At 39.0% G+C, this 15924-nt stretch overlaps 1 protein-coding gene across 1 annotated transcript in view; it reads left to right on the top strand.

Moving 5' to 3' along the window:
- The window catches only part of LOC132384922 (abl interactor 1-like), a 54159-nt gene extending 40123 nt beyond the window's left edge, over nucleotides 1–14036 (top strand). Inside the window, exons 8-9 of the mRNA XM_059956561.1 lie at nucleotides 7273–7401; nucleotides 9389–14036. Coding sequence (XP_059812544.1) covers nucleotides 7273–7401; nucleotides 9389–9552 — 293 coding nt within the window. The 3' untranslated portion in view covers nucleotides 9553–14036. The remainder of the gene's footprint in view (nucleotides 1–7272; nucleotides 7402–9388) is intronic.
- The last annotated feature ends 1888 nt before the right edge of the window (nucleotides 14037–15924 follow it).

Here is a 15924-nt window from a genome sequence, read left to right on the forward strand (position 1 = left end):
TGTCAGCACCATCTTATGTGGCAGGGCCCTCGGCAAGGCGATAGCGCAGCAGCTTCTGCAAGCCTCAGGTGCAGGCAGTCTTCCAGCTTTCCTTCTATAAGGCACCCATTTGTAAATGGTACCCCTCTCTCCTCCCCACTCTCACGTAAGATCTCTTCTGCTTTGTGAATTTTAAAATTCCACTTCATGCAGTTTAATCTGATTCAGTTGCTCTAGTGACTTACAAGGGCTTTTGTATGTCTCTACCACTCCCTTAGTCTGTTCCCCAGAACCTGTCCTTTCTCCTTTATTGCCGTCTGTTCCACAGATTCCCCTGACTGGCTTTGTTGCACGCCTACAGGAGAATAGTAAGTTTCTGAATTCTTTGCTTGCATACCTCTTGACTAAGTGAATTTCAAACACATTTCAAAGTTGTCATTTGTCATTATAAACTCAATAATTAACTGTAAATAAAGCCAATAAAGGGAACCATGAACTTACTAATTATATCTAATATATCAAGACAGAGAGCTGCCATTGTTACCTCAGCAGGCCTACTTGTTGGTAACTCTTAAATGTCCCTGATATGATTAGATATATTCAGGAGTTAATGAGGATGAACAATAAATATTGACTTTCTTGTGACATTCACATCCTATAAATGAATCAAAAAGTATATTAGCAATGTCAAAAGAACAAATATGTTAATGGTTTTATAACTTGATATACTGTTAAATGGTCACCATGCCCAGGACATTAGTTATTGGACTAAGTGGTCAATTCAATCCAAATTTCAACTGGTAGAGGCAAAGAAATTATTCAGCTCATCTTTTTCTAAATTCACAGGCAGGTTAGGAAAAGCAATATTTGATCCTCAGTGAAACTGACTTTACACGTTTATGTTAGGAATAGATTTTCTTCCTTCAAAAGATTTTTGATGTGTTACTTTGTTGGACTCGATCTTGCTGGCTGTTCCCAATTTGTCTGGAATGGACCCGTCAGCATTTGTCTATTTAAACAGTTATTGGATCTTGGACTTTCAACCATGGTTTATCAAAAGACACAACTCCAGAATTTAGTCTGCTGCTAGAGAGAGTCCAGATGAAGAGGCGAATCTTACTACCATTCCCCAGCATTATACCAAAGGATTACCTCCAGGGCTTAAAGCCAGATTAGAATTCAATGGGTTTGGGGAATGATAGGTTAGGAGATGAAGAAGAAAGTAGATTAGCTATTTTACCAATTATTTCATTTTACATCCATGTCTTTATAAATGTAGTTATTAATGATTATTTATAAGTGGTTTTGTAATACTTTAGTTTCTGAATTACTACACTCTTAATAGCATTCACTTATCTCAGCTCCATTTAGAAATTATTGAAATATGCTCACAGATCTTACACTTGGCAAAGCTGGATTGGGGGTAATGCTGGCATTCAAAGCTTTCATAGAGCACAGAACAGCACAGGAGCAGGTCAATCAGATCACAATGTTGTGCTGAAACCAGCTAAAAGGCAAATCAAAAACACCCAAAACACTAATCCTTCCTACATACACCATGCAATATCCCTCCATTTTCCTCACATTCATGTGCCTATCTACACATCTCTTAAAAGTCTCTCATGTATTTGCCTCTACCACCATCCCAGGCAGCACATTCTGGGCATCCACCACTCTCTGAGTAAAAAAAAAATTACCCCTCACATCCCCCTTGAACCTACCCCCTCTCAGCTTCAATATATGCCCCCTGGTATTAGACATGTCCAGCCTGGAAAACAGATACTCCCTATAGACTCTATCTATGCCTCTCATCATCTTCTAAACCTCTGTCAGATCTCCCCTCAGCCTCCGGCCCTCCAGAGAAAACAATCCAAGTTTATCTGGATGAAGAGATGAATCATGATAGCATGTCCTCTAATCCAGGCAGCATCCTGGTAAACCTCTTCTGCACCCTCTCCAAAGCCTCAACATCCTCCCTATAGTGGGGGCAATCAGAACTATATGCAATACTCCAGATTTGGCCTAACCAGAGTTTTACAAAGTTGCAACATAACCACTTTTGAACTCAATGCTTCATCTAATAAAAGCTACTATTCCATAAGTCTTCTTAAATACCTTGTCGACCTGTGCAGCCACTTTCAATGAGCTATGAACTTGGACCACAAGATATCTCTGCTCAGCAACACTGTTAAGGATCTTCCCCTTAACGGTGTACTGTCTCCTTGCATTTGCCCTATTGAGGAGCAACACCTCACATTTGTCTGGGTTAAACTCCATCTGACATTTCTCAGCCCATATCTGCAAATGATCTATGCTGTGCCATATTCTTTGCCAGTCTTCTACACTATCCGCAACTCCACCAATCTTGGTATCATCCGCAAATTTATTAACGCACTCATCTACATTTTCATCCAGGTCATTTATATACATTATGATCAGCAGAGGTCCCAGTACAGATTGCTGCGGAACTCCACAGACAGACCTTCAGCTTGAATAAGTCTTTGAGATAATGAGATTGGCACTCTGCATTCAGTCAAATATCTGTGGCCATGGGAATAATGTGAGTGTGACTCTGGGCAGAGGCATTGGGTCAGCAAGATCAGGACCATTGCTTATAAAGGATCCACCAAGTGAGTGGAAAGCTAGTGGAAAAGGAGCAAAAATAAAAACATTTTTGAAGTGTTCTTCAACAGAAATGAGCAATGGATTTGCACAAATTAATTTATTTCATTACCTGCGTTTCATACTGTTCTAATAGTCAATGTAAAAAAAAATCAGTTCATTCAGCTCTTTTTGAAACCCCTTTTCTTTCTTACCAATGTAAAACTCGTTAAACATATATTTAGAACATAGAACATTTAACATTATAGTACAGTACAGGCCCTTTGGCACATGCTGTTGTGCCAATCTTTAAAAATACTCTACGTTCAATCTAAACCTTACTTTCTTCATTTTTTCTAACAAGCATGTGCCTATCTGAGAGTTGCTTAAATGCCCCTAATGTATGTGTCATTTCTCTAAAGTTGCAGATAGGAACATAGAAAATAGATGCAGGAGTAGGCCATTCAGCCCTTCGAGCCTGCACCGCCATTCAGTACGATCATGGCTGATCATCCAACTCAGAACCCTGTACCTGCTTTCTCTCCATACCCCCGATCCCTTTAGCCACAAGGGCCATATCTAACTCCCTCTTAAATATAGCCAATGAACCGGCCTCAACTGTTCCCTGTGGCAGAGAATTCCACAGATTCACCACTCTCTGTGTGAAGAAGTATTTCCTCATCTCGGTCCTAAAAGGCTTCCCTTTTATCCTTAAACTGTGACCCCTCATTCTGGACCTCCCCAACATCGGAAACAATCTTCCTGCATCTAGCCTGTCCAATCCCTTTAGAATTTTATACGTTTCAATAAGATCCCCCCTCAATCTTCTAAATTCCAGTGAGTATAAGCCTAGTCGATCCAGTCTTTCTTCATATGAAAGTCCTGCCATCCCAGGAATCAATCTGGTGAATCTTCTCTGTACTCCCTCTATGGCAAGAATGTTTTTCCTCAGATTAGGGGACCAAAACTGCACACAATATTCTAGGTGCGGTCTCACCAAGGCCTTGTACAACTGCAGTAGAACCTCCCTGCTCCTGTACTCAAATCCTTTTGCTATGAATGCCAACATACCATTTGCCTTTTTCACCGCCTGCTGTACCTGCATGCCCACCTTCAATGACTGGTGTACAATGACACCCAGATCTCGTTGCACCTCCCCTTTTCCTAATCGGCCACCATTCAGATAATAATCTGTTTTCCTGTTCTTGCAACCATAGTGGATAACCTCATATTTATCCACATTAAATTGCATCTGCCATGAATTTGCTCACTCACCTAACCTATCCAAGTCACCCTGCATCCTCTTAGCATCCTCCTCACAGCTAACACCACTGCCCAGCTTCGTGTCATCCGCAAACTTGGAGATGCTGCATTTAATTCCCTTGTCTAAATCATTAATATATATTGTAAACAACTGGGGCCCCAGCACTGAGCCTTGCAGTACCCCACTAGTCACTGCCTGCCATTCTGAAAAGGTCCCGTTTACTCCCACTCTTTGCCTCCTGTCTGCCAACCAATTCTCTATCCACATCAATACCATACCCTCAATACCGTATGCATTAAGTTTGCACACTAATCTCCTGTGTGAGACCTTGTCAAAAGCCTTTTGAAAATCTAAATATACCACATCCACTGGCTCTCCCCTATCCACTCTACTAGTTACATCTTCAAAAAATTCTATAAGGTTCGTCAGACATGATTTTCCTTTCACAAATCCATGCTGACTTTGTCCGATGATTTCACCTCTTTCCAAATGTGCTGTTATCACATCTTTGATAACTGACTCTAGCATTTTCCCCACCACCGATGTCAGACTAACCGGTCTATAATTCCCCGGTTTCTCTCTCCCTCCTGTTTTAAAAAGTGGGGTTACATTAGCCACCCTCCAATCCTCAGGAACTAATCCAGAATCTAAGGAGTTTTGAAAAATTATCACTAATGCATCCACTATTTCTTGGGCTACTTCCTTAAGCACTCTGGGATGCAGACCATCTGGCCCTGGGGATTTATCTGCCTTTAATCCCTTCAATTTACCTAACACCACTTCCCTACTAACATGTATTTCCCTCAGTTCCTCCATCTCACTAGACCCTCAGTCCCTTACTATTTCCGGAAGATTATTTATGTCCTCCTTAGTGAAGACAGAACCAAAGTAGTTATTCAATTGGTCTGCCATGTCTCTGTTCCCTATGATCAATTCACCTGTTTCTGACTGTAAGGGACCTACATTTGTCTTGACCAATCTTTTTCTTTTCACATATCTATAAAAGCTTTTACAGTCAGTTTTTATGTTCCCTGCCAGCTTTCTCTCATAATCGTTTTTCCCTTTCCTAATTAAGCCCTTTGTCCTCCTCTGCTTGTCTCTGAATTTCTCCCAGTCCTCAGATGTGCTGCTTTTTTTTGCTAATTTATATGTTTCTTCTTTGGACTTGATACTATCCCTAATTTCCCTTGTCAGCCACGGGTGCACTACCTTCCCTGGTTTATTCTTTTGCCAAACTAGAATGAACAATTGTTGTAGTTCATCCATGCGATCTTTAAATGCTTGCCATTGCATATCCACCGTCAACCCTTTATGTATCATTTGCCAGTCTATCTTAGCTAATTCACGTCTCATACCTTCAAAGTTACCCTTCTTTATGTTCAGAACCATTGTTTCTGAATTAACTATGTCACTCTCCATTTTAATGAAGAATTCCACCATATAATGGTCACTCTTACCCAAGGGGCTTCGCACAACAAGATTGCTAACTAACCCTTCCTCATTGCTCAATACCCAATCTAGAATGGCCTGCTCTCTAGTTGGTTCCTCGACATGTTGGTTCAGAAAACCAACCCGCATACATTCCAAGAAATCCTCTTCCTCAGCACCCTTACCAATTTGGTTCACCCAATCTATATGTAGTTTGAAGTCACCCAATATAACTACTGTTCCTTTATTACACGCATTTCTAATTTCCTGTTTAATGCCATCCCCAACCACACTACTACTGTTAGGTGGCCTGTACACAACTCCCACAAGTGTTTTCTGCCCCTTACTGTTATGCAGCTCTACCCATATCGATTCCACATCCTCCAGGCTAATGTCCTTCCTTTCTATTGCGTTAATCTCCTCTCTAACCAGCAATGCTACCCCATCTCCTTTTCTTTCCTGTCTATCCCTCCTGAATATTGAATATCCCTGGATGTTGAGCTCCTATCCTTGGTCACCCTGGAGCCATGTCTCTGTGATTCCAACTATATCATATTCGTTAATAACTATCTGCACATTCAATTCATCCACCTTGTTATGAATGCTCCTCGCATTGACACACAAAACCTTCAGGCTTGTTTTTACAACACTCTTAGCCCTTATACAATTATGTTGAAAAGTGGCTCTTCTTGCTTTTTGCCCTGGATTTGCCTGCCTGCCACTTTTACTTTTCACCTTACTACTTTTTGCTTCTACCCTCATTTTACACCCCTCTGTCTCTCTGCACTTGTTCACATCCCCCTGCCACATTAGTTTAAAGCCTCCTGAACAGCAGAGGCAAACACTCCCCCTAAGACATTGGTTCCAGTCCAGCCCAGGTGCAGACTGTCCTGTTTGTACCGGTCCCACCTCCCCCAGAACTGGTTCCAATGCCCCAGAAATTTGAATCCATCCCCCTTGCACCATTTTTCAAGCCACGTATTCAACTGAAATATCCTTCTATTTCTACTCTGACTAGCACGTGGCACTGGTAGTGATCCAGATGAGCTTCCAAATAATAAATACAAGTAGCTAACTGTTTATCTATAAACACAAGAAATTCTGCAATGCTAGGATTAGGAGGTTCACAAAAATAATTCCAGTATTGAATGGCTTGCCATATAAAGAGCGTTTGATGGCTTTGTGTCTATATTCATGAGAATTCAGAAGAATGACAGGTGATCTAATTGAAACCTATTGAATGGTGAAAGGGCTCTACAAAGTGGATGTGGAGAAGATGTTTCCTATGGTGGGAAAGTCTAAGACCAGAGGACACAGCCTCAGAATAGAGGGGTGTCCTTTTAGAATGGCGATGAGGAGGAATTACTTTAGCCAGAGAATGGTGAATCTATGAAATTCGTTGCTATGGGCGGCTGTGGAGGCCAAGTCTTTATGTATATTTAAGGCCGAGATTGATAGATTCTTAATTGGTCAGGGCACGAAGGAATATGGGCAGAAGGCAGGAGATTAGGGCTGAGAGGAAAATTGGATCAGCCATGATGAAATGGTGGAGCAGACTCAATGGGCCAAATGACGTAACTATGCTCCTGTATCTTATGGTCTTATATGCCTGTCCTGCTGAGTAACTCCAGCAGTTTGTATATGTGGGACTGTTAAAATGCAAGGTGTAGCCAACTTCAGGCTTTCATCTCGATCAAACACCCTTCCGACTTAGAAATTGCGCCCCCCCCCCCCCCCCATTGGTTGGTCTCTCCGAATCATAGAAGCAGAGCAAGTAGCTGTAGGTGTAGGCTATTCAGCACTTCAGGCTTTCTCTGCTATTCACCTTGATCATGGTTGAGGTTTAGCGGGTCCAATTGCATAGTAAGGATTTCGAACCCTGCTGCTCATTATTCTCTTGTTTACTGTGATTTGGTTTAAATGCTATAAGAACAACCTTCTGCAATGTTTAAGCTTACCAACAATTATTCCATGTTCTCATTTTGATCCTTTGCTTTCAGTCACTGAGTGTCCACCCCCACCACCTCCTCCTGACTACATGCTTGACTTTGACGAATGTCCACCCCCACCTCCTCCTATAGACTACTTAGACGACAATCACTTGATACCACCCAACTACATCGAGAAAGGTAATGCTGGGATTTTGTTTAGTTTTCATAATATTAATTTTCTTCTAAATGTAGAATCAGAATCAGGTTTATTATCACTGGCATGTGATGTGAAATTTGTTAACTTAGCAGCAGCAGTTCAATGCAATACATAATCTAGCAGAGAGAGAGAAAAATAATAATAAATAAAATAAAACATAATAAATAAACAAGTAAATCAATTATGTATATTGAATAGATTTTTAAAAAACATGCAAAAACTGAAATACTGTATATTAAAAAGAAAATTGAGGTCGTGTTTAAGGGTTCAATGTCCATTTAGGAATCAGATGGCAGAGGGAAAGAAGCTGTTCCTAAATCACTGGGTGTGTGCCTTCAGGCTTCTGTACCTCCTACCTGATGGTAACAGTGAGAAAAGGGTATGCCCTGGGTACTGGATGTCCTTAATAATGGATGCTGCCTTTCTGAGACACGACACCCTGAAGACGTCCTGGGCACTTTATAGGCTAGTACCCAAGATGGTGCTGACTAGATTTACAACCCTCTGCAGCTTCTTTTGATCCTGTGCAGTAGCCCCTCCATACCAGACAGTGATGCAGCCTGTCAGAATGCACTCCTGGTACAACTATAGAAGTTTTTGAGTGTATTTGTTGACATGCCAAATCTCCTCTAATTCCTAATAAAGTATAGCTGCTGTCTTCCCTTCTTTATAACTACATCAATATGTTGGGACCAGGTTAGATCCTCAGACATCTTGGCACCCAGGAACTTGAAGCTGCTCACTCTCTCCACTTCTGATCCCCCTATGAGGATTGGTGTGTGTTCCTTCATCTTACCCTTCCTGAAGTCCACAATCAGCTCTTTCATCTTACTGACGTTGAGTGCCAGGTTGTTGCTACGGCACCATTCCACTAGTTGGCATATCTCACTCCTGTACGCCCTCTTGTCACTACCTGAGATTCTACCAACAATGGTTGTATTGTCAGCAAGTTTGTAGATGGTATTTGAGCTATGCCTAGGTATAGAGAGTAGAGCAGTGGGCTAAGCACACATCCCTGAGGTGCTAATAATACTTTACATCACAATTGCCGTATTTGTAAAGTCAATTTAATAATTAGCAAGTTTAATCTAGAGCAGAGGTTTCCGATCTTTTTTATGCCATGCACCCCTATCATTAACCATTGTGTCAGTGGACCTCAGGTTGGGAAGCCCTGATCTAGCTTTTGACTGAACCAGTGGGAAACAAATACTGTAGTAGATAATTGATGATCTATTTCATTTATATTCATATTTCCATAAGTATAAGCTCTAGTTGTTCAGCAGTAATGCAGACTGAAAGTGTTTATTAAGGCCTAGCTAATTAGATTTATATGTTATTGGTTTGGAGGCCACTTTCAAGTAAAGCCCCACAGAATGCATATGGACCTGGTGCAGTGTCGACTTAAAATCTTCACTGGACTGGCTGTTACCCTTTTTTTTTGCCTTATCATCACTCCTTCCCCCAGCCCACTTCCCTCCCCTTTCCCCAAAACCTTCACATCCCTGGCTTCTTAAAGTTAATGCTCTTCTAGTTTTCACTGGGTGCCTTTGAAATTTACGTCAATTTAGCTTCTTCCCAGAACAATGTTATAGATGCCCCTTTATGTTTTCCCATTAGCTATAGTACACTTGTGCTGATCCTTGCCTGAATCTGCTTTGTAAAATTACAGTTAGTTATAAAAGCTGTTTCCTATCTATTTTGCCTGTCTGATTAATACAGAGTTTATACTAATAACATACCTTTCTCTGCCATAGAATAACACATTAGAATGCAAAAACAAACTGGATTCAGGCAAGTCAATATCAACAGTAAAGTTTTTTTTCTGTGTTAGTGAAGGTATTTTTGTGCATATATTTCTGCTTCACTTTACTGGCTGGTTTCTTGAATCAATACTTTGTGTCACACAACACTTAAATGCTCTTCTGCTTTCCCCCATCACCCCAACCCCCACCTCTCTCCACACCTCAGTTGTTGCACTCTATGCCTACAAAAAGAGCTGTGAAGAAGATTTGACGTTTGAAGAAGGAGAAATTATCTACGTCATCCAAAAAAATGAAAATGGATGGTGTCAAGGTGTCCTCAATGGCATAACTGGTTACTTTCCTGGAAACTACGTACAATTGATCAACTAACACAATGAGCCGCAGGAAGGCCTTGTAAGAATCACCAGCATTTGGTGGAATTAAGCAATCCATCTGTTTAGATTTTCTCATGTAAACTTTCCTGTAGAAGGAGCATTAGTGTTCTTTTTATTTTATGGGCAAGGTTGATGCCTCTTATATTTTTTAGCTGACTGATGTCTATAGTTTACAAATGCCACTTAGCACAATGAAGCTTGTTTGCTTGCAGTTCCATTCTCAATGTTTCTGTTTTTGAAGCATGAGATAATCTTTGAATGGTGCAGAGTGATTATAAACTCTAAGCCAATAGCAACTTCACAATAACTAGGACATTAATCTGAACTGTACTTTCTCTTTTAAGGACAAAATGACAGTGTGTGATACCACCTGTTTATTCTATACCTATAAAGTCAGGCCTGTAAAAGTTTAAAAGAGAAATGCCGAGTCACATGCTCCTATAAAACACACTGAAGAAATGAAGATTTTTGTCTTTTAGTATATACAGTGGATTCCGGTTTATCGGGGTAACCGCTTATTTGGGCCAACTCTTAAACACCAAAAAGTAATCAAGTAAATTGTCATTTGTGTGGCTGTTAGAAACTACAACATGCTTAGAGTGAGCAGTTTTTAAATAGCGTCAGTTGCGTGTGTTTGTATTCAAAAAGCAATAATTTTTGTCACTGATAGTTGGTGAGAAAAAAACAGTAAGACAATTCAGAGCTGTTTTACTTACTGAAGTTTCAAGCATTCAGGCTTGCAGATGACAGAAACGGCCAGGAGTGAAAATGAAACTGTTTCACTACTTCAACAAGTTAGGGACTAGGAAGAATTTGAAGGTATTGACAATCATCTACATACAATGTTATTGATAATTGCATCCTCCAAATCTTCATTTTCATTGTAACATTCAAATACATAATTTGTTACTCAGTTAAACATTAGTCTGTCTTTTTGATACATTTTTAACTATTTCCATGCAACTTAGTCTGATTGTGGCAGTCACTTAATTGGACAAATGTAATGGCTCCGATATATTGTATCCCAATTAGCTGGAATCCATTGTAATTTGAAGTGATAGAATGGGCCATTAAATCCTGGATATTCTAAATAGTTTGAGTTCGTAAAGGCTGAATGAAGTAACATTATCATTGCAACCCAAAGTGGAAATGATTGGAAATTCTTCAGGGAATCATGCTTGGTTGACAAGAGCTGTAAGCAACCGAGTTTTATTTTATGCACATAAATTATATGTTACTATTCTGCACTTATCATAACTTTCTGGAGAAATTACCCTGTTTTTATTAGGAGGAGATGGTTACATTTCTGAATAAATTGGCTTTGCTGTTTATGATTTCTGTGAGTCCAGCTAATTGATTAGCATATTTTTGCCATCAAATTAGTGATAAGTCAAGGTTAGGTATTCCTGTATAGTTCTTCAACACATGATGTTCTAAATATGTATCTAGCACATATTTAAGCAAACAATGTACTTGCATTTATATAATGCCTTTCACACCTTCAAGGTGTTCAAAGCACTTTGAATCCAGCAATCTGCTTTTTGAAGTGTAGTCATTGTTGCAATGCAAGAACCAGACCAGAAAATTTGCATATTCCATAATTGCAAAAACAACAGAAAGATCAAACCAGATAGTTTGTTATATTGATGTTGGTAGAGAAATACATATTGGTCTATGTGCTAGTATTCTGCTGTTGCTACTAAATTTAAGATTTGCAGTTATTTTACTACATTTGTGTCCAGGGAGAACTCCCCGGCAATTTATAACAATGGTATAGGGTCTACCTTTATCCGAGTGGGCTCAATAAACTTGTTAAGCTGATGTAGGAATCGTCAACAACATGCTAGATATTTCTATCTAAGCTATGTGTTTAGTTCTTAGAAATGTGACTTGAACCTAAAAAGTCTTGAATTTCTGAGTGAAAAGAACTGAACTTCTTCCACTTAAAGCACAGCTTTGAAGTGTGTGAATCAGTGTAGAAGTGTTTTAAGGAATGTATGTCACCAACAAGGTAGAATGATTTCAGTAAGAGTTAATTCAAGGAGGAGCTTAGTACTGATGTAGATTTGTAGCAGTAAGTCTACAGTCTGCTACACATAATGGTAACTTCTAATGGTTAAAAAGTGGAGGCTTTCATTATCCTGGATGTGTAAAAGAACAAGGCAAATTATCCAAAAATATTCAATGCTATTTAACATACTCGATATTAAGAGTAGCAACAAATATTAAAAAGTCACAAATATCACATTCTTATATTGCAATACAAAATTATCTAAGTACACTTGCTAATTGTTGATCTATCATGATTATATTACTACATTTATAACTTTTAATATGTTCTTTAATTAATAAATAAATATTCAAAAATACTCTATTGCAATATCTGTCAGTTTTAATGCATTGCCAGTATTGGGTAAAGTGTGACTGGCTTTAATACTCCTGTTAACCAGAGCTGAGCTTTACCTAAAGGTTGTTGAAGAGATGGTGAATTCCATTACTGTTAACGGTACGGCTGTTTCTCTAGCAGCAGTGATGATACAATGGTTTCTACATTTTATCTTCAATATCTATGTTTTCTTTCAGTTATCAGTTTTTTTTCTCATATTTGTACATTTACTGTGAATGTAATGCTATTGTTATTGAGCAGTCAATAGAGGAATACTTCAGTTGGGTTGCCTTCAATGGCACAATGATCATGTGCCAGAATGGAATAGGTAGGGTAATTCTCCGTCACTCATATCTGGACATTGTTCACCACTGTAAGTGAATGGTTTTAATTTATGGGAAAAAAACTGGCATGTTCCATCCATTTTCACATATTGATGCACCATCAATAACTCACTCTGAGACGTAGAGGCGAGATCTCGGCTTTTATTGACTGAAAGAAGGAACAAACAGTGGTTGACCACCATACTACATCCTGGAGACTGAGAGGCTGGGCTCAGGCCTCGATCGCCTTTATACAGGGGTCTGTGGGAGGAGCCACAGGAGCAGTCAGCAGGAGGCGTGTCCAGACAGGTATATGTAGTTCACCACACATATATCCCATCACAGTCTAATCTTGCTTTATTTTAAAGTGGATTGTAGAGAGTGGTGTCGTTGTCTGATTCACTTTCTGGCCTGTCTTGGATGGCCCAGGCTCTGAAAGCACTGGCCTCTCCACCCTGAATTCTCCAGCTGACAGATTGTCTAAGCTGCTAACCTGCAGATTGCCCTTAAATGAATGGCCGTTGGCCCACTGTGAACTGACCCTTCATGATGCCCTTTTTGATGCACTTCATTGCCTAGGCCTCTGTGTGCTTTGCCCGTCACTCTGTTTGATTCCTAATGCCTGACAGGGTGTAACAATTGCCAACAAACACTTTTGTGTTTCTGTTAGGGGAAAGACATATTTCTTTACAGTACAAACTAAAATGTGAATCATCTTTCTTTCTATGTTTTTGGTTACTTTTACTTTTCTGTCTTACTGTTCACCTGGTGAAACGGAATTTAATTTTTTAAAATGCGGAACTAACACAAGGCCAACAGTTAATGTTGGCATTCTTCAATACTGAACACTGCTGCAGAAGATTCATTGTTTTAACTTGAAGGTTAATCTTTGTTAGCCAAAATAATGTTTAGCAGAATATCTTATTGTCATATCAAATAATTACTAGCTGAAAATAGTCAATTATAATTTCTGTATAGTAAAATTATTGTATTTTTTGTATTTGGTTAACTCACTGCAAAATTACTTTGTTTTTATATAACATTTGCAAAATACTCTTTTCTGAACATATAACTAGATGAATGTTATTGCTTATTTATGGTATGCTTTAAAAATAATTGTGACAAATGAAATTGAGGGGAGATTTAATTGTGGTGCATAAAGGGGTAATATGGTGAATGCTGAGGACCTATTTCCCTTAGAAGAGCGACATTTAACCAGGAGCCTTAACTTCAAGTGAGTTGGCAGAAGGATTAGTGAGGAGTAGAAAAAAAGATATTTTAATCAACGAATGGTAGGTGAATGCAAGTTAATGCCTGGAAGTGTGGTGAGGGCAGTAACGCTCACCACACTTAGAAAGTATCAGGAACAAGAGGTGTGAAATGAGACTAAGCTTGTGGAATAACGTGGACTTAATGGATTGAAAGGCCTCTTTCTGGACTATTATATATTATGTTTATTACACAGCCCTCTCCTTGCAGGGTTATGTGTGGAGTAATGCCTGGGTGGAGCATGGGGACTTGAGTCCTTCAGTAATTGTTACAACGTCAAGGTTGCAAGTACTATATGTAGATGATTTTTTTCTATGTGTGCAATTAATGTGACCCTTCAAAGTGGTCAGAGCTAAATACCTGTGTCTTTCAAAGAGGTAAAGGCTTCAACAATACAGCTTCTAAGGTTTTCTTTTCTGCTGAGCTAATGGATTTATTGTAACATTTTAATGATGGCAAGGATTCATATCTTTAAGAACTTGAAATAAAATAAACGCTGTGATTTTGCCAATACAGTTTGCAATGTCTATCTTTATATAACACACAACACCTGGTACGGGGCAACACACACCAGATACTGGAGGAACTCAGCAGGTCATGCGGCATTAATGGAATAAAGAATCAACATTTCAGGCCAAGACCTTTCCTTAGGGCACAGTTTTCTTCTGTCCTGTAAATGTTATGATTCTATGAACATGCTTGACAGAAATTTTTAGAACTAATGGTGTTTCTCATAATCAGAATCAAAATCAGGACTAATATCATATGTCATGAAATTTGTTGCATTTTATATTCAATTAAATAAGTAGTGCAAAATAGTGAGAGTGTTCATGGGGACAGTTCATTGTCCGTTTAGAAATCTGATGGCAGAGCGGAAGAAGCTGTTGCTAAAACATTGTATGTGCCTTCAGGTTCCCGTGTCTCCACCCTTTATGGTAACAAGGCAAAGATAGAAAGTCCTGGGTGATGGGGGTGCTTAGTGATGGATGCCACCTTTTTGAGGCATTGATAAACAACAATAACAACAACTACAGGGTGTCCCAATGATCTTCCCAGGAATATAATCAATATTAAGTCAGATCATACTCGCTTGTGAGCAGTAATTCATTGGCGACCAGCTGGTAAGTCTCAAACATGGTCTTCGTCACTCTTCTGACTTCTACACATGTGCATGTATATGAGCTTGAGATTGAATTGTGATTTATCTGACCCCATTGTTCTGCTCAGTACCAAGGCTAATGGTGGATCACTGATGTCCCAAGCTAGGCCTTCAGTTTTATATCAGGGACAATTAAAAATGCAGCAAGGCTCCAATTATTTATTGGCCTGAAATTCAAAGGTAAAAGCAGCAAATTGGTTTATTTATTTTGCATTTTCTTATTGTGGTAGATACTTGTTTTAGTGAGGCCTTTTCCTCTTTCAAGATAATTGCAGTTCTAATAATTTCCTGACAGTGGCAGTGCAGAGCTATTATAAATCTCAGAGCAGCCATTATAAAGAGAAACGAGAAAGGATTTTGTTTTGTTCATTTTGTCATAAAATTAAGTTGAAAGGTTAATTATATATTATATGAACAGTCATTGACCAATCTTCCAATAAACTATCTGTAGTTCTTAGATGTGATATTTCCAACATATACTAGGAGCTTATAAGAGGTAATTTTGGGTATTAAAGCACAGATTAAAACTGTTTTACTTAAATGAATGTTAATCCATTGAACAAAAATAATTTGAATGAAGAATGGAATTTGTTTGGATCATTAGTCATAAAACCTTGTTAAACTTTGTTTAAATACATCGAGTTTGCTCCCTCATTACCTCTGCATTCCAAAACAGAGTTCACATTTTACACCAGACTGTAGCCTAGGAATTACTTCTCCTTCTTCTTAGGGAGTTCTTCAGGGCTGAAGATGACTTCTTTCCAGTTTGTTTCTGTGGACTGGATTCTCATGGGAGTCATGATATTTGAGGTGTTAGCTCCATGTCTGAGAAACATACAGGAAGGCAGCAATCATTGCTATTTTGTTTATTATGAGTTTCGTGCAGGCTTTTAGGGCACGATCTTCAAACCAAATTTTCTTTAGATGACCAGTTGGCTGTGCTGAAAGAGAATGTCATTACGATTTCTTTTTGTCAAATACATTAATCGGAAAACTACAGTCCAGTAATTAAGAATACAGCTGTTAGAACTCGCAAAGGCAGAAATGTTTGAACTTTATATTTTCTGATATTCCAAAGATTTTCTAATCAATAGTGAGGTCAGGATATTAATATGTTACTAACTGTCTCATTGATCATGACAAAAACACTTCATAATCATAAATCAAACAGAAAATGCTGGAAGTTTTAATAGGTTAGACATGATCAGTAGAAAGAGAAACAGAATCACC

The sequence above is a fragment of the Hypanus sabinus genome, chromosome X1, assembly GCF_030144855.1.
Source record: "Hypanus sabinus isolate sHypSab1 chromosome X1, sHypSab1.hap1, whole genome shotgun sequence".
NCBI classification, from domain to species: Eukaryota; Metazoa; Chordata; class Chondrichthyes; order Myliobatiformes; family Dasyatidae; genus Hypanus; species Hypanus sabinus.